At 41.7% G+C, this 24,467-nt stretch overlaps 1 protein-coding gene across 1 annotated transcript in view; it reads right to left on the bottom strand.

Moving 5' to 3' along the window:
• Positions 1–24,467, bottom strand: part of LOC141148604 (uncharacterized) — a 53,058-nt gene that overhangs the window by 12,303 nt on the left and 16,288 nt on the right. The window contains exons 2-4 of the mRNA XM_073636205.1: positions 24,170–24,293; positions 20,423–20,496; positions 87–434 (exon numbers count right to left, since the gene is read on the bottom strand). Of these exons, the coding sequence (XP_073492306.1) occupies positions 87–434; positions 20,423–20,496; positions 24,170–24,293 (546 nt within the window). The remainder of the gene's footprint in view (positions 1–86; positions 435–20,422; positions 20,497–24,169; positions 24,294–24,467) is intronic.

The following is a 24,467-nucleotide window of genomic DNA, read 5'->3' on the forward strand; positions in this document are numbered from 1 at the left end:
CACCCCTAAGAGTCTCCTTTTGCAGACTGTTTTTTCCTTTTTGTTTTTTTTTCATCAAGCCATAGTCACCCTTCAGAGTCACTTACAGAACTGAGCTGTGATCTCCACCAACTCTTCCTTGCTCATTTTGTTCACTCCTCGGTTATCAGTGATTACAATTTTATCTGCCAGATGAAAATCTTTTCTCTCCATTGTGATAGGTTGATTGGATTTCCCAGCTCCGGCCACATTCTTCAGATCTCCGTCTTGGACCACGCACACACATGTGTTAATAAGGGAGGACTTGCCATGTCCCGGCATCCCACACAGCTGCAGGCACACCCGCTCACAACTGTCACCCGGAATATAGGTGCGGAGCTTCTCCAGGATGTCACGGTCAGTGGTAGGGTCCTGCATGGTTCCTGGACCCACACAGACAGAGGAGATCCAGAAATCTGAGTGTGACAAGAAATATCAAACAGTAAAAACAAAACTTCTATGAAGAATCTAAAAGACCTTTGTGGAAACTGTGTGGAAACCTTAGACTGAATCCAGGGTAGTCATGTAAGTGAAGCCACCACTTTACTGTCCAGGACATGGATGATGCTAAAAGTATGGCACTTCTGTTACAGGGTTCTTACATAGTAATTAACTCCAGCAAAAACAAACAATTTCATTTTGAATAAGGAAGGTTTTTATTGTTACCATTGTCCCTATTGGGGAATGTCAGTAGAGGAAGTGATCAAAAATCTCTCGAAAGATGTCATGGACAAAAAAAAAGGCATGGTAGAGAGAGGAAAGAAGTGGATTTTTTGCAGTTCCCAGTATTGCAGCAATTCCTATGAGATTAGTTAGAGCTCCCTATTTTTTTCTTTTTATTGAGAGTTCAGCACTAACAGACACATAATAACGTGCCCTTGAATTAGTATGAGACTTACCAGTAGATCCAGTGATTTAGTGTTCAGACATTTCCAAAACCAAAGTAACACTGACAACTGCAGCAAAGGAAGCCAAGGAAAATCACAAACATAATTCCTGAAAGGAATTTGTATGAGAGAGGATGAAGTGCCAAAGTCCTTAAGAATTACCTTGTAATGATATGGCACTGTATATTTCTTCCTGCTAATTACAGTCTGTAGCTATAAAATGACAGGTCACATATCACACCCTTCTGTCTGCATCCATGAGCCAAGGGCAGATAGATTCCAATGCTCCATGCATCATCTGCCCTTACTGAAGATGGCCATGGCCAGAAATGCTAGGGGGTGTTTTTCAAAGTAATTTGTCAGCAAGATAAAGCATGTGTACAAAGATGGAAGAGTATGGTCTGAATATTAAAGATGAAATATATAGCATTTTGGTTTTTGGTGCTCAGATGCAGTGTAGTTCCTTTTTAAGGGAACAGAGAATCCATGGAATTCATGATAACATGGACCTGAATCTTAAAGGTTTGCTTGTGGAATTTGAAATCCATACCACAGAGAATCCATGAAGCCCATGTCAACGTGGACCTGAATCTCAAAGGAATGTGAAATCCACACCATGGAAAATCTATGGAACCCAGTTCAACATGGACCTGAATCTCAAAAGACTCATAGAAAAGGTGAAAAGGGGAGGGTACTACTAGGGTAACCAAAAGTTGGACTTTGGAGGCAGGGAAACAATGGAGAGATGACCAAAACTATTATTCATCAAATTTATTGAAAAAAGTACAAAAAATAGGCATAATGTGCAAAAAAGATAAAAAATATAATATATGCCTATGATACAGTTTATACAGTGAGCCCTTGTGTGTCTACGCGTTTCACCGTTAGGCTTCTTCAGGACACGACCAAGGTTCAAAGACGTAACAAATAAGAGACAAGAGAACGAATGTCACTATCTTGGATTGAAATACGTCTTATGTACACAGCCCAAATAGGTGGAAAGTTTTCAAAAATATGAATGGTAAACAGATTTCAGATAAATGAACAGGGGCAGATGTGTACCTTCACTTCAAGCATGCAAGGAAAAAAATAGAGCAATAGTATTATTATTACACGGTCCAACATTCACAGAGGGAACAAATCCTTAATGGGGTTAAGCAATGCTAGCGGCAAACATAGAGCCTGGACTAGAATGCTGTGCATGGAGGATCAGGTGTGTAAACATGCCCCTGGGAGACAGCTGGGTGCTGCACCCGGCTGTGTCCCAGGGGCATGTTTACACACCTGATCCTGCTGTGCACATAAGGCGTATTTCAATCCAAGATAGTGAGATTCGTTCTCTTGTCTCTTATTTGTTACATCTTTTAACCTTGGTCGTGTCCTGAAGAAGCCTAACGGCGAAACGCGTAGACGCACAAGGGCTCACTGTACAAACTGTATCATATGCATGTATTTCGTGCTTTTTATCTTTTTTGAACATTATGCCTATTTTTTGTACTTTTTTCAATAAATTTGATGAATAATAGTTTTGGTCATCTCTCCATTGTTTCCTTGCCTCCAAAGTCCGACTTTTGGTTATCCTAGTAGTACCCTCCCCTTTTCTCCCTCAATCTATGGATGTGGCAACTTAAGTGCTTCCCTTTTTTTATTTCATAGAAAAGGTATCTCCCACGGGACTTTGTTGCAGCAACAGAAATCACACAAATTGAAAAAGTATTTTTATAAAAGTAAAAAATGTTTATTGTACAATGGGTTAAAATTGCTAGTCTATACAATCCATATCCTACTTGGTTATAATCATCTCCTGCTGACCTTGCAGGGGGCAGGGATAATCAAACATCCCATATTAAAAAATCTCCCTTACTGGAGGAGGATCATTTGAGTGATATCAGCTGGGGGCAATCGTGGCAAGTTTCCCACCCCTTCCATACAGTTATATATAGAGTGCCATTATCCTTCACAAATCAACTGCTAGGGTCCCAGGCAGACTGTCTGTGCCACATGTAAGTAAGAGGGAATCGCTTGTCTTTTTTCAACTCTTTAATATAGTAATCCTATGACGTGGATACATAGTGGTTCTTTGTCTGATTGTAGGGCTTACAAAGGGTCCTTCCCCATGTCTTCTTTTGGATCGTCTAGTCTATTTCTATATGGTCATCTATTTTGAACCAGGTATGCTCTGAAATACCCACCATTATTCTTGGTGACTTTAACATTCCTGTCAATGTTAACAGCCCAACTACAGCACATACTTCCACTCACTCCAATGGTAATACCCTTGACCTTGTATTCTCCCATCTCTGCAACCCTGGCAACCTCACCAACACCCCCTTTCCTCTATCTGATCACAACCTCATTACTTTCACTGAATCCTTGCCTCCAACCACCCATCCCTCCAAGCAGCAAACAATTACTTGTAGAAACCTTCGCCACTTTAACCCTTCTCTTCTCTATTCTGCTACTGACCACCTATATGACATAATCTCTCCCCTGTCCTGTCCTGACCTGGCCACCTCTGTCTACAACAGTTCACTCTCATCATCACTAGATGCACTTGCTCCTCTAACCACACGCAGAATCAGGCCCAGACCGTTACCACCCTGGCAAACTGACAACACTAGAAATCTCAAGAGACATTGCCGTGCTCTTGAACGACTGTGGCGTAAAACCAAATGCCTGCAAGACTTCGCCCTATATAAATCTGCCCTTCTAAAATACAATTCATGCCTCCATGCTGCCAAACAAGCATACTTTGTCTCTCTTATTAATTCCTTGTCATCCAGTCCCCGTCGGCTCTTCTCAACCTTTAACTCTCTGCTTCGTCCACCACCCCCTCTACCCACTAACTCACTCACTGCCCAAGAGATTGCCAATCACTTCAAAGACAAGATCGATGCAATTCGTGAGGACATCTCCACTGTGCGTACGTCTTCCCCACCCAACATACCTTGCCTAGCAGCACATTCAACACACAACACCATATAGGATAAAATATATATACATTTATACACAATTCTTCCTAAGTGCAAATGTGCATATAGATATTATTCCAACGCACAATCATACATTACTGTGCACATAAATATATATATTAATTAGTGTGACAATTAATACAAACGTGCAATAACTCACATAAAGTGCAACATGCAAATATTCTATTGAAAAAAGTTGATTTACATAAAGTGCTCAGTGATCCTTAAATCAATTAATGCAATTTCTCTCGGTGAAATATCACCCAAAAAATTCCTATAATAGTGTCCACAATATTCAAAAAAACATTTTTTTTCTGTGTATATCCGTGTCCAAAAGAGATATTAAATATTCAATTATCCAGCGTGTTGAATTCGAACCATGCCGTGATGTGCCTCGGTGACCCCCCAAAGTGATTGCGCTCACCTCAGAGCGTGTGACACAGTGATTAGCTGTGTCAAATCACGCTGTGTAGCCACCCCCTGGGCTCTGTATAGCAAGCTAGATGCGATCTCCAATCTGGGTTAATCTGGCTCCATAGACATCATACCATAAAGTAAAGAGAGACTATATAGCGTAATACTGTTAAACAATTTTTATTTAGTAAAAAGCCACTTCCCACAAAGGGGTACTCACATTTTCCTGGTGCTGCTGTGCACCAAACAATAAAAGTTCTTTTAAAAAACGCAGATCGGCATGCTGCGGGGTATATGCTTCTCCTAGCTCAGCTCTATGCTGCTCACTCCGTCCTGGCCCCTCCCCTACGCGTCTTCGACACAGGGAGTCACGTGTCTTCATCAGGGGGATCTGTGTCTCCCTGTGTTGAAGACGCGTAGGGGAGGGGCCAGGACGGAGTGAGCAGCATAGAGCTGAGCTAGGAGAAGCATATACCCTGCAGCACCCGATCGGCGTTTTTTAAAAGAACTTTTATTGTTTGGTGCACAGCAGCACCAGGAAAATGTGAGTACCCCTTTGTGGGAAGTGGCTTTTTACTAAATAAAAATCGTTTAACAGTATTACGCTATATAGTCTCTCTTTACTTTATGGTATGATGTCTATGGAGCCAGATTAACCCAGATTGGAGATCGCATCTAGCTTGCTATACAGAGCCCAGGGGGTAGCTACACAACGTGATTTGACACAGCTAATCACTGTGTCACACGCTCTGAGGTGAGCGCAATCACTTTGGGGGGTCACCGAGGCACATCATGGCATGGTTTGAATTCAACACGCTAGATAATTGAATATTTAATATCTCTTTTGGACACGGATATACACAGAAAAAAAATGTTTTTTTGTAATATTGTGGACACTGTTATAAGAATTTTTTGGGTGACATTTCACCAAGAGAGATTGCATTAATTGATTTAAGGATCACTGAGCACTTTATGTAAATCAACTTTTTTCAATAAAATATTTGCATGTTGCACCCTATGTGAGTTATTGCACGTTTGTATTAATTGTCACACTAATTAATATATTATTATACAGTAATGTATGATTGTGCGTTGGAATAATATCTATATGCACATTTGCACTTAGGAAGAATTGTGTATAAATTTATATATATTTTATCCTATATGGTGTTGTGCACATTGCACTCAGGAAGAATTGTGTGTAAACACATATATTGTTTTGTTTTTTATTTTATATATATATATTTTTTTATGTGAATTTTGGTATTTTTACTTTTGATGTTATACACTTAAGCGCAGCACAATTTTTTATGTATATTTATCTGCACGGTTATGAATACGTGAACTGCATTTGCTGCTAGATATCTATATTTATATGTGGTATTTCACTGGGCATTGGATTATTGTGGCTCGCAAGACGTTTTTGCTTTTGTAGCACATTCAACACTCTCCTCTTTTGAATTGGCTACTACGGAAGAGGTTACAAAAATTTTCTCAGATGCCCTCCTAACCAATTGTCCCTTGGATCCTGTTCCCTCACAACTACTACGGTCACCCTCTTCTTCTATCCTATGCTCCCTCACCCACATCTTCAATCTCTCCCTCTCTAGTGGCATCTTCCCCTCCCCTCTATAACATGCGCAGATCACTCCCATTCTTAAAAAGCCCTCACTGGACCCTACCGACCTGAACAACTTAAGACCCATCTCATTGCTCCCATTCACCTCTAAACTTCAAGAAAGCATAGTCTACAACCGTCTTAGCTCCTACCTCAATGAAAATAACCTTCTTGAACCCTTACAGTCTGGCTTTCGCTCGCAGCACTCCACGGAAACTGCCTTACTAAAACTCACTAACGATTTACTAACTGCTAAAACCAACAGCCAGTATTCCATACTCCTACTACTTGACCTCTCTGCGGCCTTTGATACTGTTGACCACCCGCTCCTTCTCAATAAGCTACATTCCCTTGGCCTCCGAGATTCTGCTCTATCCTGGTTCTCTGCCTATTTATCACAGCGCTTCTTCAGTGTCACCTACAACTCTGTCTCCTCCTCTCCATTCCCCCTTTCTGTGGGGGTCCCCCAAGGCTCAGTTCTTGGACCCCTTCTCTTCTCTATCTACACCTCCTCCCTCGGTCACTTAATAACTGCCCACGGCTTCCAATACCACTTATACGCCAATGACACCCAAATCTATCTGTCTACTCCTCACCTCACTCCTTCAGTCTCCTCTCGCATTACTAACTTACTTACTGACATATCAGCATGGATGTCGCATAACTTCCTTAAACTAAATCTCTCTAAAACTGAGCTATTAATATTCCCCCCGCCCGTGCACCCCTCTATGACTTTTCCATCAAAATCAACAATGCATCCATCAGTCCCTCCCCTCACGCCAGGGTACTAGGTGTAATCCTAGACTCTGACTTGTCATTTCAGCCTCAAATCCAATCGCTGTCAAAAGTTTGTAGAATTCACCTCCGTAACATCTCTAAAATTCGCCCCTTTTTAACAAATGAAACCACCAAGCTCCTCATTCACTCCCTTGTTATCTCTCGCCTTGACTATTGCAACTCCCTTCTCATTGGCTTACCTCTCCATAGGCTATCCCCTCTTCAGTCTATCATGAATGCTGCTGCCAGACTTATCCACCTTACCAACCGCTCAGTGTCTGCCAACCCTCTACTCCAATCCCTGCACTGGCTCCCAATCTCCCAGCGAATTAAATTCAAAATACTAACCACAACATACAAAGCCATTCACAACTCTGCCCCGAGCTACATCACTAATCTTGTCTCCAAATATCACCCAAATCGACCTCTCCGCTCCTCTCAAGACCTCCTGCTTTCAAGCTCTCTCATCTCCTCCTCCCATGCTCATCTCCAGGATTTCTCCAGAGCCTCTCCCATCCTCTGGAACTCGCTACCTCCATCTATCCGGCTATCCCCTACTCTTGCTACCTTCAGGTGATCCCTGAAAACTCATCTCTTCAGGAAAACCTATTACGTCTCCAACTAATCTCCTACCACTTCCACCAGCTCATTCCCCACAGTTACAACCTTTTGTACCACCTGCCCCACCCTATTAGATTGTAAGCTCTTCTGAGCAGGGCCCTCTTAATCCTCTTGTATTTTATTGTATTATAACTGTATTGTCTCCCTTTTATATTGTAAAGCGCTGCGTAAACTGTTGGCGCCATATAAATCCTGAATAATAATAATATATATTAAATTTTTTGCTGTTATATCCAAACATATCTGTCTAATATATTTGGTCATGGCTATATTCTAATTTGGTCTACACTGGTTCATTTGTTTTTCAATTAAAGCAACATGTGATAAACTAGTGACATAGCGCCGTTGCCCTTAAATATAGCCCCTATGGTGGAACTTTCCCTAGCACCCCCCCCGATGATCATTGATCCCCTGTGGGTTTGGGAGCCCATCTCAGGCTGGGACCCCAACGGGATGTGCTGTTAGCTGATTCTGCTGGTCCGGACACTTGGTATAAAATATACACAATTTTTTTTGAACATTTAAACACTTTTGATACATACAATTAAAAATAATTCTGGTCTAATAGGTTGAAATATTGTAATTGTATAGACATTGTTGTTATTTGCAATTCAGTAAAGTCAACATCATTTCTGCTGTGTGATCTTTTTCTTTACATATGTAGGACTGCTTCCACCCCCATTATACCCTGAGGAAGACTACGCAAAGTTTAAAGGGAGATTTTGGTGGATATGCAATTTTTTTTAATTGAGATGTTTGATTATCCCTGTCCCCTCTGAGGTCGGCAGATGATTATAACCAATTAGGACATGGGTTGTATAGAACGGAAAATCCATGGAACCCATAGCTTCCAACCGTCCCTGATTTTGAGGAACTGCCCCTGATTTGGAACAATGTCCCTCTGTTCCTCTTTCCTCCTCATTTGTTCCTCATTTTGGTCTGATCTATGAAGTTGTATATAAAATGCACTACTTATCTTTCAAAAAGTATTCCTTATCCCCAGTGCTAAACCTTTCATCCAATGTCTAAATTGCTGCAATTCCAAAAGCCAATATAAAGGAATAGAAGTGGTAAAAAAAAAGCAATTGTTGATTTAACCAAATTTTTTTTGTCCAGTTCTCCTACATATATTCTTTGATTACTCTAAGTCAAACTAATTGTTGGTGTCTTTTTTGTGTCCGTTTCCCCATTTGGACCTCTGTGGGGTCATCCCTTGTTTCGGTGGGGTGACCATCTTTGCGCCTTGTCTGTCCAGTTTACCTGCATTATGGGACCTCTCTAGGTCCTTTTACCCATGTATGAAATCATAAGATACCATTGGTATGTGATTTTCACTGTTATTGAATGTATTTTGGTCTTCAGTTATGATTCATTTTGGTGTTTTTATAACACTCTGGGGGTTATTTACTAAAGGCAAATCCACTTTACACTACAAGTGCAAACTACAAGTGCAAAGTGCACTTGAAATTGCACTGAAAGTGCACTTGGAAGTACAGTCGCTGTAGATCCGAGGGGGACATGCAAGGAAAATAAAAAACAGCATTTTAGCTTGCACATTGATTGGATAATCAAATCAGCAGAGCTTCCCCTCATTTCAGATCTACCCCTCAGATTTACGGTGACTGCACTTCCAAGTGCACTTTCAGTGCAATTTCCAGTGCACTTTGCACTTGTAGTGCAAAGTGGATTTGCCTTTCGTAAATAACCCCCTATATGTTTCTTTAATAGACATACTATACGACTACTGCTCTATTTGTATAAACCCCTGAAGAAAGGCGTCAAGCCAGAAACATTGGGTACACCAGTAATGTCCTAAGTATCTGTATATGTATCATTACTACTTGTGATCAATTCATTTCTGTCTTTGCAGAGACATTTTTTTATGCAATGTATTGTAAATAATTTATTGTAATACAATATTTTTGTACATATTGGTGTTCTTGTCACCTCCAAAGTTCCGTCTCCTGAAGGGGGTATCCTTTGTACAGTTCTCCTACGGGGGCGTGGTAGGGGGTGTGTCCTATACCTATATACTTTTACTAAGAAGTGTCCCTCATTCCCATCTCAGAAAGTTGGGAGGTATGCATGTGAACATGGACCTGAATCTCAAAGGAATGCTTGTGGAATGTGAAATCCATACCTCAGAGAATCCATGGAACCCATGTCAACGTGGACCTAAATCTCAAAAGAATGCTTGTGGAATGTGAAATTCATACCACAAAGAACCCATGAAACCCATGCCAAAATGGACCAGAATCTCAAAGGAATGTTTGTGAAATGTGAAATTCATACCACAGAGAATCCATGGAACCCATGTCAACATGGACCTGAATCTCAAAGAAAATGTTTGTGGAGTTTAGAATTTAAAGAGAAGAGAGGCCCAAACCAATATTGGTACTGGTTTAAGATTAGTTCCTAATAAATTGCCCAGTGTTCGAAAATCTGAGATATTCCACAGTGAAGCTTAGTGAAATGTTCCCACTGGTCTCTGTCCTAGAGGAGCTTTCACTCTTCTATCCCCGTTTCATGCATACGGACATTTATAGTTACAAACAATTTTTAGTACTAAATGTTTTGTCAATAACAATTGTAATAATCTAAACAGTAAAAACAATTATGTATATGAAAGAAATGGTAAAAAAGTATCCCCTTTTTTCGCCCGGAAAGTCCATGTAAAGCTGATCACCAGCTTTACCCTTCTCTGTCAGAAAAAGGAAAAGAACTTCTAATTTCAGGTTGGCAGTTCCCAGTATTGCAGCGATTCTTGCGAGATTAGTTAGAGCTCCCTCTTTTCTTCTTTTTATTGAAAGTTCAGCCAAACTGTGCACTAACAGACAGATAATAACATGCCCTCGTATAGTATATTTCTTACCAGTAGATCCAGTGATTTTGTGTGGAGAAATTTCCAAGACTGAAGCAACACTGACAACTGCAGTAAAGGAAGCCAAGGAAAATCACAAATATATTTCCTGAAAGGAATTTGTATGAGAGAGGATGAAGTGCCAAAGTCCTTAAGAATTACCTTGTAATGATATGGCACTGAATATTTTTTATTGCTATGCACAGCCTGTAGCTATAAAATTACAGGTCACATATCACAAATCCCTTAGATAAAATCCAATGGCATTCTCACAGTGTAGTGCTAGGTTCTACATATTCATTAGAGATAAGTGTAGTTACAGTGCCTTGAAAAAGTATTCATACCCCTTGAAATTTTCCACATTTTCTCATGTTACAACCAAAAACAATTGTATTTTATTGAGATTTTATGTGATAGACCAACACAAAGTGGCACATAATTGTGAAGTGGAAGGAAAATGATAAATGTTTTTCAAATTTTTTTTTACAAATCAATCTGTGAAAAGTGTGGCGTGCATTTGTTTTCACTCCCCTTAACTCTGATACCCCTAACTAAAATCTAGTGGAATCAATTGCCTTCAGAACTCACCTAATTAGTAAATAGAGTCCACCTGTGTGTAGCTTAATCTCAGTATAAATACAGCGGTTCTGTGAAGTCCTCACAGGTTTGTTAGAGAACCTTAGAGAACAAACAGCATCAAGAAGGCCAAGGAACACACCAGACAGGTCAGGGATAAAGTTGTGGAGAAGTTTAAACACTTGCTTCCCGCCCATAGTCAAATGACGTCTGCAGGAGGGATCTCCCATCCTGGGCGGGCATCATATGATGTCTTCGGCTTCCGGCCGTCTAGGGGGCACGCGCCGCGTCACTCCGGAGTGGATGCACGTGCCCAGCGGCCACGATGTCCGCCGGCCACCCGCGATTACCTGTAACAGAGCAGGGACATGGATCTGTGTGTGTAAACACACAGATCCACGTCCTGTCAGGGGAAAGGAGACCGATCGTGTGTTCCCAGTACAGAGGAACACCAATCGTTCTCCTCCCCTTGTGAGTCCCCTCCCCCTACAGTTAGAATCACTGCCTAGGTAACACATTTAACCCCTTGATCACGCCCTAGTGTTAACTTCTTCCCTGCCAGTGACATTTATACAGTAATCAGTGCATTTTTATAGCACTGATCGCTGTATAAATGTGAATGGTCCCAAAATAGTGGCAAAAGTGTCCGATATGTCCGCCGCAATGTCACAGTCATGAAAAAATTGCGGATCTCCGCCATTACTTGTAAAAAAATAAAAAATAAATAAAAATGCCATAAATCTATCCCCTATTTTGTAGATGCTATAACTTTTGCGCAAACCAATCAATATACACTTATTGCGATTTTTTTTTTTTTTTTACCAAAAATATGTAGAAGAATACATATTGGCCTAAACTGAGAAAGAAATTGTTTTTTTTTTATATATTTTTTGGGGGTATTTATTATAGCAAAAAGTAAAAAATATTGCTTTTTTTTCAAAATTGTCGCTCTTTTTTTGTTTATAGCGTAAAAAATAGAAACCTCAGAGGTGATAAAATACCACCAAAAGAAAGCTCTATTTGTGGGAAAAAAAGGACGTCAATTTTGATTGGGAGCAACGTCGCCCCGACCGCGCAATTGTCAGTTAAATCGACGCAGTGCCGAATTGCAAAAAATGGCCCGGTCATTGGGCAGCCAAATCCTCTGGGGCTGAAGTGGTTAATATGACATTTTTGTGAAAAAAATAAATATTTAACTTTATTTTTACCAAAGAATTGTGGGAAAAAAAATACAACTTCAAAAAAACTCGCAATGCCTCTTACTAAATACACTGGATGGTCTAATTTCCAAAAAGGGGTAATTTGGGGGATATTTGTACTGTCCTGGCATGTTAGGGCCTCAAGAAATGAGATAGGCCGTATATCAGATGTGATCAGGCGTGATCAATTTTCAATGATTGGCACCATAGCTTTCACACAGACCAAATAATATACTCTGATTTGGGTTATTTTTACCAAAGAAATGTAGCAGTATAAATTTTGGTCAAATTAAAATTACCTATTTGCAAAATTTTATAATAGAAACTAAGAAAAATTCATTTTTTTCCAAATGGTATTTTATTTGTAGCGAAAAAAAAACAAAAAAAACCAGTGGTCATTAAATAGCACCAAAAGAAAGCTCTATTTGTGTAAAAACAATGATTAAAATTTTATATGGGTACAGTGTTGCATGATTAAGTAATTACCATTCAAAGTGCGACAGCACTGAATGCCTGGGCAGGAAGGGGGTGAAAGTGCCCGGTATTAAGGTGGTTAACTAGCGCTGTAAGCAAGCTTTTTTTTACAATGTTATGAGCAACAGCATAAAATGATATAATATATTAGGTGGGGAAAGATCACCATGATACAATCTGAGCATAAAATAATACAGAATGTATCTTCTTAATGATTAATACTAATTTATTACATATACATTACAATATTGCCAAAACTATGTGAGCTTGTTGGATATCCCATTCTCAACCCACGGGCAATAATATGGAGTTGCCCCCTCTTTGCGACTTTAATATTTGTACATTAAATCTTTCTGTTCCCAATACTTTCTTAATTTTAGACTCGGTGATGTTATAATTGGTTTTCTGTGCTTCTCTATGCAATGCAGGCAGATCATGGTTGGTGGGAGGGGCTGGCAGGGTTCTTTAAACTTTAAATAGCTTCCTGAAAGCATCCCTGCACCCTGCCTCATTACTCCTCTCAAAAGAACTCAGCTCTGTTGCAAGAAGTGGGCTGGCTCTTGAGAATAGTTATGTTTTTTTTTGCAGAATCATACTTGCCTAGGTGAATGCAGCATGGCTCTAACACTGAGAACCGAGCTATCACATACTGTGGATTACTCAGTCCTCAGAGTTCCCTGAGTAGAGAGCTGGTGACTGTCAGTCACTGGCTCTCTGCTCTGCCCCCCCCCCCCCAGCTGGGCTGTGGAGGGGCGGCAACAGCCAGCTCGGGCTCTCAGTGGCTTGCTAAGAGGCTGAGTTGGGTGCCGGTGTTCCATCAGATAAGGCGACCCATCAGAATTGGTAAAAGGAAGTGACGTTCCTTCGCTGCCATCTTGCTACACCCTGCACTCCTCCACAGTAATGATACAGTGAGAAGGCATAGCTCCCAACTGTCCCTGATTTTGAGGGGCTGTCCCTGATTTGGAGCAATGTCCCTCTGTCCCTCGTTCCTCCTCATTTGTCCCTCGTTTTGGTCTGATCTATATAGATGTATATAAAATGCACTTTTTATCTATTAACCACTACACATCCGCGCTATGGCATGACGCCCACAGCGCGGACCTGAATTCCCGGGAGGCTGTCATATGACGGCCTCCCCTGTGCACGCTCCCTGCGCGAGCCCTGCGCTGTGATCACTGAGTCACTGAGACTCGGCTGATCACCGATCCGAGTAAGAGGCCGGTCCCGGCCCCTTGCCATGTGATCAGCTGTCAGCCAATGACAGCTGATCACATGATGTAAACAAAAGATCGGTAAATGTTTTTTTTTTCTACTCACGCTGACAGCGTGAGTAGAAAAAAAGCCGATCACCGGCTCGGATGTGGGGGACATCGGTCCCCAAGTGGAAGAGGCACATCTGCCTCATCAGTGCCATATAACAGTGCCCACAGTGCTACCTAACAGTGCCCACAGTGCCACCTAACAGTGCCCACAGTGCCACCTATCAATACCAACAAGTGCCACCTATCAATGCCCACAAGTGCCACCTATCAATGCCCACCTGTAGTGCCAATCAGTGCCACCTGGCAGTGCTGCCCATCACTGCCACCCATCAGTGCCCATCACTGCCACCCATCAGTGCCCATCACTGCCGCCTATCAGTGCCCATCACTGCCGCCTCATCAGCGTACATCAATGAAGGAGAAAAATTAACCGTTTTAAATTTTTTATAACAAAATATAAAAAAATAAAAATTTTTTTTTTTTAAAATTCAGTTTTTTACATTTTTTTAACAAAAACTAAAAACTGCAGAGGTGATCAAATACCACCAAAAGAAAGCTCTATTTGTGTTGAAAAAGTGATAAAAATTTCATTTGGGTACAGTGTTGTATGACCGCGCAGTTGTCATTCAAAGTGCGTCAGCGCTGAAAGCTGAAAATTGGTCTGGATAGGAGGGGGGTTTAAGTGCCCTGTAAGCAAGTGGTTAAAAAGTGTTTTCCAGCGCTAAACCTTTCATCTGATTTCTACATTGCTGCATTTGTAAATTCCAAAAGGCAATATAAAGAAATGGTAGTGGTAAAAAAGCACTTGTGGGTTTAACCAGTCTTGTTTTTTTGTACAATTCTCCTATAAGAGGGTGTGGCAAGGGGTGTGTCCTATGCCTGCATACTTTTGCTGATATGTGTCCCTCCTTCCCATCTCAAAAAGTTGGGAGGTATGGAGAAGGGGGCAAGTGGACATCTTGTTACACCCACTGGAATTTTGCATTATACAGTTATTTTTAACAGAAAACTGAGCTTATAAGGTGAAATACAGTATTTTGAAATCCGATGGACTGTTTAGATGTTAAATTTTTAAAGCAGCGGCAAACCTGCTGATCTCCCAGGTTTGTTATGTGACAGAGCGCTGATTTTAAAATTCAACACAGTCCGTCGGATTTCCAAATACTGTATTTCACTATATATGTTCCGTTTCCTGTTAAAAATAACTGTAAAATGCAAAACTCCGGTGGGTATAATAAGATGTCAACTTGCCGCCTCTCGTGTATCATTACTGTGGAGCAGTGCGGGGTGCAGCAAGATGGCGGCAACAGAACGTCACTTCCGTTAACAATTCTGACGAGTCGCCATATCTGATGGAACACCGGTCCAGGCATCTGGGTGGATCCTGACTATATGATCGTGATCTTTCCTGAGTCCGGACCAGCTTTGTGACATCAGCCAACAGCAGGCTTCAGCTGAAAATGTTCACAGGAGTGCAAAAGGAACTGCACTCTTGTGATCCACAGGAGAATCACAGCCAAATGAGCTTTGGCTGTATTTCTCCTTTAACTTAATCATTTGGAGGGGTGTCCACATTTTTGGCCATAGAATGCATCATGGGATCTGCAAGCGGTGCATTCTTTTAGGATGGACTGCACCGGCTTCTGTTGGGAGCTGGAGGGGGAGGGGGAGGGGGCTCCAGGTCTTTCCTCATCAGGTCAGTCTCAAGCTGAATCTGTTGGACAGCCTGTTTGACAAATATGGTCTGGTTGTCCTGGTTCTCCCTCATCCTGATTGCCCGCTGAGCTTCCTGAATACAAACATGGAGGAACTCCAGTATCTTCCGGTCTTTTTCCTCTGTACGAGTGTAATCATTCTCAGTGTAATTCTCCACCCAGAGACGCTTTGTGGCTCCAAGTCTTCCAAATTTCTGTTTAACGGCATCGAAGTTCTGAGCAGCACATTGGGTGATGACAACAACTGGGTGAATTCCTGCTCAATTAAAAAGAGTGGATGGTTAAGAACCGGAGATAGTGACCGTGTATACTTTGAAAATGCCGTATTCTGCAGTAGACATGGGCAGCGAAGGTGGGCAATGTACTTATTATTATTATTAAAGGTTGGAGAGCATTCTGGGGGGGATGTTGTATAAGTGAACCAAAACTTTGATCTAAAGTAGTGTCCTCACTGTAGATTCACTGTACTTATATATCACCATACTATCTTTCCCAAAGCCCTGATGAAGGGGGCGCTGTATGGCAACGAAAATGTGTTGGCTTTTGCACTCGATATATAGTGGGGACGGAAAGTATTCAGACCCCCTTAAAATTTTCACTCTTTGTTATATTGCAGCCATTTGCTAAAATCATTTAAGTTAATTTTTTCCTCATTAATGTACACACAGCACCCCATATTGACAGAAAAAAACACAGAATTGTTGACATTTTTGCAAATTTATTAAAAAAGAAAAACTGAAATATCACATGGTCCTAAGTATTCAGACCCTTTGCTCAGTATTTAGAAGAAGCCCCCTTTTGATCCAATACAGCCATGAGTCTTTTTGGGAAAGATGCAACAAGTTTTTCACACCTGGATTTGGGGATCCTCTGCCATTCCTCCTTGCAGATCCTCTCCAGTTCTGTTAGGTTGGATGGTAAACGTTGGTGGACATCCATTTTTAGGTCTCTCCAGAGATGCTCAATTGGATTTAAGTCAGGGCTCTGGCTGGGCCATTCAAGAACAGTCACGGAGTTGTTGTGAAGCCACTCCTTCGTTATTTTAGCTGTGTACTTAGGGTCATTGTCTTGTTGGAAGGTAAACCTTTGGCCCAGTCTGAGGTCCTGAGCACTCTGGAGAAGGTTTTCGTCCAGGATATCCCTGTACTTGGCCGCATTCATCTTTCCCTCGATTTCAACCAGTCGTCCTGTCCCTGCAGCTGAAAAACACTCACACAGCATGATGCTGCCACCACCATGCTTCACTGTTGGGACTGTATTGGACAGGTGATGAGCAGTGCCTGGTTTTCTCCACACATACCGCTTAGAATTAAGGCCAAAAAGTTCTATCTTGGTCTCATCAGACCAGAGAATCTTATTTCTCACCATCTTGGAGTCCTTCAGGTGTTTTTTTTGCAAACTCCATGCAGGCTTTCATGTGTCTTGCACTGAGGAGAGGCTTCTGTCGGGCCACTCTGCCATAAAGCCCCGACTGGTGGAGGGCTGCAGTGATGGTTGGCTTTCTACAACTTTCTCCCATCTCCCGACTGCATCTCTGGAGCTCAGCCACAGTGATCTTTGGGTTCTTCTTTACCTTCTTCTTTACCTCTCTCACCAAGGCTCTTCTCCCCCAATAACTCAGTTTGGCCGGATGTCCAACTCTAGGAAGGGTTCTGGTCATCCCAAACGTCTTCCATTTAAGGATTATGGAGGTCACTGTGCTCTTAGGAACCTTAAGTGCAGCAGAAATTTTTTTGTAACCTTGGCCAGATCTGTGCCTTGCCACAATTCTGTCTCTGAGCTCTTCAGACAGTTCCTTTGACCTCATGAATCTTATTTGCTCTAACATGCACTGTGAGCTGTAAGGTCTTATATAGACAGGTGTGTGGCTTTCCTAATCAAGTCCAAACAGTATAATCAAACACAGCTGGGCTCAAATGAAGGTGTAGAACCATCTCAAGGATGATCAGAAGAAATGGACAGCACCTGAGTTAAATATATGAGTGTCACAGCAATGGGTCTGAATACTTAGGGCCATGTGATATTTCAGTTTTTCTTTTTTAGTAATTCTGCAAAAATGTCAACAATTCAGTGTTTTTCTGTCAATATGGGCTGCTGTGTGTACATTAATGAGGAAAAAATGAACTTAAATGATTTTAGCAAATGGCTGCATTATAACAAAGAGTGAAAAATTTAAGGGGGTCTGAATACTTTCTGTCCCCACTATATAATGTATAATGAGAATATATATATAATGAGAATGAATAATATATATATATAATGAGAATGAACAAGGTGGATGGAAGAATCCCCCCTGCTGGGACATTGTTTTCTTATAGGGGGACTCTCCGCTGTCAGAATACAATGATCAGCAGCAGCAGTCTGCTGATCAACAAATATTTTCCAACATTCTCACATATGGGACTGCCACACATAATCCCTTCTGAACCAGTCAAATTTCGATCCATCTATGGCCAGTGTTTTTAAGGTAATGAACACTTTAATGATAAAAGGTGGAGCTTTTTATGAAAATGTATTCTGTTGCTGTATATTCAACTTATGTAAAGTTACATAAAGGTCCATTTCAAGTTCCTAGCAGAACTTTGGGTACCAATATACAGTCTCCATATACAGTCTCTATATACAGCTCCACTTCTTCCTCCAGCACACACTTGCTTGCAGAACCCAGCTGGATCACTGTGTGAAGATCTGACGGTCACTCAGTCAGATTTAAGGCCCATTACAGGCAGGAACCCGCCCCCTGCCAACCCTTTACTGGGGATTGGCTGAGGCCCTCATAAATATTTCAAACAGCTCCTCCTAACCTTCACCCACTATGTCTAGAACATTCTCCAATGTCCCAGAAAACATAGGGAGGCACCTGACTCACTGAACCCTTACCCAGATTCACAACCCAGGCTTAGCCCTGAGCTAAAGAAATGTACCTGCACTAATACCTAGCACACACTAGAGCATGCTACAGTTAAAAATGACCAATTCAGTAATGCATCCCTTATGCAGCATATTACAGTATACAGTGCCTTGCAAAAGTATTCACCCCTTGGCATTTTTCGTGTTTTGTTGCCTCACAACCTGGAATTAACATGGATTGTTTGAGGATTTGCATAATTTAATTTACAGAACATGCCCACAACTTTAAATATGTTTTTTTTTTATTGTGAAGCAAACAACAAATAGGACAAAATAACAGAAAAAGTCAAAGTGCATAACTATTCACCCCCTAAAGTCAATACTTTGTAGAGCCACCTTTTGCGGCTATCACAGCTCCAAGTCGCTTTGGATGAGTCTCTTTGAGCTTGCCACATCTTACCACTGGGATTTTTGCTCATTCCTCCTTGCAAAACTGCTCCGGCTCCTTCAAGTTGGATGGTTTGCGCTTGTGAACAGCAATCTTTAAGTCTGACTACAGATTTTCTATTGGATTCAGGTCTGGGCTTTGACTAGGCCATTCCAACACATTTTTAGATGTTTTCCCTAAAACCACTCAAGTGTTGCTTTAGCAGTGTGTTTGGGGTCATTGTCCTGCTGGAAGGTGAACCTCCATCCTAGCCTCAAATCACACACAGAGTGGTACAGGTTTTGCTCAAGAATATCCCTGTATTTATCACCATCCATCTTTCCCTCAACTCTGACCAGTTTCCCAGTCCCTACTGCTGAAAAACATCCCCACAGCATGATGCTGTCACCACCATGTTTCACTGTGGGGATGGTGTTCTTTGGGTGATGTGATGTGTTGGGTTTGCACCAGACATAGCGTTTTCTTTGATGGCAAAAACGTTCAATTTTAGTCTTATCAGACCAGAGTACCTTCTTTCATACATTTTGGGAGTCTCCCACATGCCTTTTCGCAAACTCAAAACGTGCCATTTTGTTTTTTGCTGAAAGTAATGGCTTTCTTCTGTCCACTCTGCCATAAAGCCCAACTCTATGGAGCGTACGGCTTATTGTTGTCCTATGTACAGATACTCCAGTCTCTTCTGTGGAACTCTGCAGCTCCTCCAGGGGTACCTTAGGTCTCTGTGCTGCCTCTATGATCAGGGCCGGTGCTACCACTAGGCAAACTAGGCAACCGCCTAGGGCGCACTGCTGCCTAGGGGCGCCCAGCCACTGGTTTCCCCCCCGCGTCTGCATGCTCCGCAGGCTGCAGAATGTAACTATCTCAGTCTCAGGCAGCTGCTCTGTCCAACCGGTAGTGTAATGAGAGGCACAGTGCTAGAGGAAGCAGAGCTGATGCTTCCTGTATAGCGCCACCTCCTGTCACATGGGCAGGGCAAATGCGGTGGAGTCAGGGGTGGAGCCAATGGGGACAGCAAAATGAGGTTTCGCCTAGGGTGTCAAAAATCCTTGCACCAGCCCTGTCTATGATTAATGCCCTCCTTGCCCGGTCCATGAGTTTTGGTGTGCGGCCGTCTCTTGGCAGGTTTGCTGTTGTGCCATGTTCTTTCCATTTGGTTATGATAGATTTGATGGTGCTTCTAGGGATCATCAAAGATTTGGATATTTTTTTATAACCTAACCCTGACTTGTACTTCTCAACAACATTGTCCCTTACTTGTTTGGAGAGTTCCTTGGTCTTCATGGCAGTGTTTGGTTAGTGGTGCCTCTTGCCTAGGTGTTGCAGCCTCTGGGGCGTTACAAAAAGGTGTGTATATGTAATGACAGATCATGTGAAACTTAGATTGCACACAGGTGGACATTTCATTTCACTAATTATGTGACTTCTGAAGGTAATTGGTTACACCGGAGCTTTTTATGGGCTTCATAACAAAGGGGGTGAATACATACGCACATGCCAATTGTCAGTTTTTTATTTCTGAAAAATAGTTTTTTATACATATATTGTTCTAATTTTACTTCACCAACTTAGGCTATTGTGTTCTGATCCATCACATATAATTCAGATTCAAAAAAACATTGAACTAAAGGCTGTAATGTAACAAAATAGTTAAAAAGCCAAGGGGGGTGAATACTTTTGCAAGGCACTGTAAACAATGATGATAAAAGGGTAGAAATTAAAAGTACAAACCTGTGATTCTGAAGGCATGCGTAATGAATTCCTGTATATCTTTACCCTCGCTGGAACTCCAGTCCCGATTGGCACTAAAACATACATAAAAAAACATATATATAATTAAAACAATCAAAATCTGGGATTGCTCCACTCAAAAATGGGTTGAAATTTAATATCACCATGAGTGATAGGGAGGTCTCATTCCCAGATAAATGAGAATTAGACAGGCCATACATTATACAATTTTCCTGAGGGTTGAATGAAAGAAAATTGTTTGAATACCTCCTGCAGCAATATTGTGTTCTGGCAGCAGGGAACCTTCCCCAATGGCAGAATACAATGATCACTGCTGGCAGCTATAGGTGAAAAAAACACGACAGGCTGGTTGTACGGAATTGGATTAATAGATCCAGCCTGCCCATAGATGGATCAAAATTCGGCCGGTTCTTGCTCTACTTCTATTCTCTTCTTATATACTATGTGTTACATAGGATTATTAAAAACATTGATTTATTCACAGGAACACTTATCCAACTATTACAGAATGTTATACTCCATTTTCATCTTTCCAAAAAGGCAGAACCATATAAAATCGATTAGTGAGATCAGATCAATATCGTCCACCATTATCAGGGCTTACTTTCCTTGGAGCGCAGAACACCAGCTCCTATTCTTGTTTAAATTGTATTCAATGTGGTTGTATCATTAAAGGTAAAAGTTTTTCTCACCCACGTTGAGGTATTACCATTATCATCAAAGCTTATAATATCTGTCAATCATCTTATATTGTATTGTATATTTTAATTTGGGAGCTCATGGCTCTTGCTGCTGCCTCTTTGTCCTGTGGAGAGAGAGAGAGCGGAGAGAGAAGCTGCTCCTGGGCACAGTGCTGGATCGAGATCAGGCTTAGGTAAGCATTTTTTTTTTCGAAAACATTTTATTAATTTTTTCAGAATATTTTCTTTACAAAAACAAACAAATAAATTACACGTTAAAAAAGAAAAAGAAGTCCAATATGTAATAATAGCAATTATCCCAGTCTTTTCCTAATTCCTTCTCTCTATTACCCATCACCAAACCAACTCTGACCACTAAGTTCCTTTATGCTTCATTCATTGTTAATTTCTTGCTTCCACCACACTCTCTTAGAATATAAGCTTTTTTTCTCCAATAGATCGAAATTTGGAGTCTTATGCCGCATACACACGAGCGGACTTTACGGCAGACTTTGCCCGGCGGACGGGATTTCGTCGGACAATTCGATGTGTGTGGGCTCCAGCGGACTTTGTTTTCTCAAAAGTTGGACGGACTTAGATTTGAAACATGTTTCAAATCTATCTGATGGACTCGAGTCCGGTCGAAAAGTCCGCTCGTCTGTATGCTAGTTCGATGGACAAAAAGCCACGCTAGGGCAGCTATTGGCTACTGGCTATGAACTTCCTTGTTTTAGTCCGGTCGTATGTCATCACGTACGAATTCGTCAGACTTTGGTTGATTGTGTGTAGGCAAGTCCGTTCATTCAGAAAGTCCGTTAAAAAGTCCGCCAGGCAAAGTCTGCCGTAAAGTCCGCTCGTGTGTACGCGGCATTAGATGTGAAATATAGAATGTCAGCTAATTATTTAGGGGGGCTGGTATGGAGCTGAACACAGAAGATTTTTTTTATCTTAACGCAGAGAATGCATTAAAGCGGTTGTAAACCGTAGCACCCCCCCCCCCCCCCGCTTACCTGCAAGGCAAAGGCACTTACCTTAGAAATACTTACCTTAGAACAAAGCTGTTCCAGCGGTGCCTGCACACGCTGACACAGCTGACATTTTCCCCCGTGTTTCTTCTGGATTCGGGGGCTCCAGCACTGTATTTGGCCTGAGTTACGATGATGTCACTCTCGCACATGCGTGCGGGAGGCGGCCAGTCACGGCACAGGCCCTAAAGAAACGGCACGTTCCTTCAGAGCGCATGCGCCGACTACATAATTGGCACAGTATACAGTAAATATCCCCTAAATGGTGCAAGTTTAGGAGATATTTACAGTACCTATAGGTAAGCCTTATTATAGGTACAAACACACCAGAGGAGTTTACTTCCTCTTTAAGGTTAAAAACCTGTAGCCTTTAGTACCAATTTAAGGCTCATGACAAATTTTCCTGCCCTAGTCAATTATTGTTATTGTGATATTTTGGGGAATCTTATTTACCAGGCTGTCTGTGTCCCCAAAGGTTACCCCCCGGGTGACTTTATGACTGTACTCTGAGACAGGAAGTAAAGGTAAGTGTCCCTATTCTTTACCAAAAACTAGAAGTTGGGCATTAAATAAAATAATAAAAAAAAAATAATGGCTGCGCTGCTATCAATCTATCCAATGAAGAGCCTGCGTGGAGAGAGCCACGCAGGATTGCGCCCATGGAAATTCGGGGCTCAGGTAAGTAAAACGGAGGGGGCTGGGGGGCCGGACACTGCAAGGTGTTTTTTCACCTTAATGCATAGGATGCATTTGAAAAAACACAACGGTTTACAACCCCTTTAAATATAGATAATACATTTATAATCAGACACAAAGCTTATATAAACTAGTAGACCTCAAAACCAAGACAATTATTGGCATTGCCTTCACAATTGATCATTAGATTGAGATGAAACTACACGCGTGTCATGAGTCACTGGTTGGAAACCACACATTCACACATAAGCACACATGTTGAATTTTGGGTGTATATACCCCTTCATGGTGGAAAAATGGTGATATGTGCTCCATGATTAACCACTTTCTGACCGCCGCACGACGATATACGGCACGGGCAGGCAAATGGGCGTACCTGTACGCCCCTTTAAATTTGCCACCCAGCGCACGCACGCCGCCGCGTGCCTCATGAGCGCACCCGCGGGTCCCGGGAACTCAGTGTTCCCGGGTGGCCCGCGATTGCGGTCGGCAAAGGCAGAACAGGGGGATGCCTTTGTAAACAAGGCATTCCCCTGTTCTGCCTAGTGACATGTCAGAGATCTACTGTTCCCTGTGATCGGGAATAGTGATTGCTGACATGTCACTGGTAGCTCCTCAACCTAATAGTTAGAATCACTCCCTAGGACACACTTTTAACTGCCAGTGTCAATTTTACAGTAATCAGTGCATTTTTATAGCACTGATCGCTGTAAAAATGACAATGGTCCCAAAAATGTGTCACAAGTGTCCGATGTGTCCGCCATAAAGTCGCGGTCACAATAAATATCGCAGATTGCCACCATTACTAGTAAAAAAAAAAAATGAATAATAAAAATGCCATAAAACTATCCCCTATTTTGCAGACGCTATAACTTTTGTGCAAACCAATCAATATATGCTTATTGAGATTTTTTTTTTACCAAAAATATGTAGAAGAATATGTATTGGCCTAAACTGAGAAAAAAAATGCTTTTTTAAAAAAAAGTGGGGATATTTATTATAGCAAAAAGTACAAAATATTGCTTTTTTTTCAAAATTATTGCTCTATTTTTGTTTATAGCGCAAAAAATAAAAACCGCAGAGGTGATCAAATACCACCAAAAGAAAGCTCTATTTGTGGGAAAAAAAGGACGTCAATTTTGTTTGGGAGCCACGTCGCACGATCGTGCAATTGTCAGTTAAAGCGACGCAGTGCTGAATCGCAAAAAGTGGCCCAGTCATTTGGCAGCCAAATGGTCCGGAGCTGAAGTGGTTAAGCTTGTGGCTGTCTCTTTAAGGGGGCTTCTGGCACTGAAGTGGCAAGCATTGAAACATAAATCTGGTACCTGTAAACCAGAACAGGCAGGATGAAGTCAGCAGGACGATTTTGATACTTAAGAGGAAACTGTTTCAAGGTCTCCTTCAGATTATCCTTGTCCCATGACACCTCTCCGATGTCCCTCAGGGACCCTGTAAGTCCAACAAAGAGATAAGTTATTTTCAGCAAATAAATACTTAGCCATAGCAAGAACTAAAGCTTGCCATACACAGCGAAAATTTCATCCTGTTATTGATGAAATCCTTCTTGGGTGGCCCTGTCTGCGCTCTTTGGCTCAAAGTCCTTTGAGAAACCGAAGGAGCGGA

This window comes from Aquarana catesbeiana, linkage group LG06, assembly GCF_042186555.1.
Source record: "Aquarana catesbeiana isolate 2022-GZ linkage group LG06, ASM4218655v1, whole genome shotgun sequence".
NCBI lineage: Eukaryota > Metazoa > Chordata > Amphibia > Anura > Ranidae > Aquarana > Aquarana catesbeiana.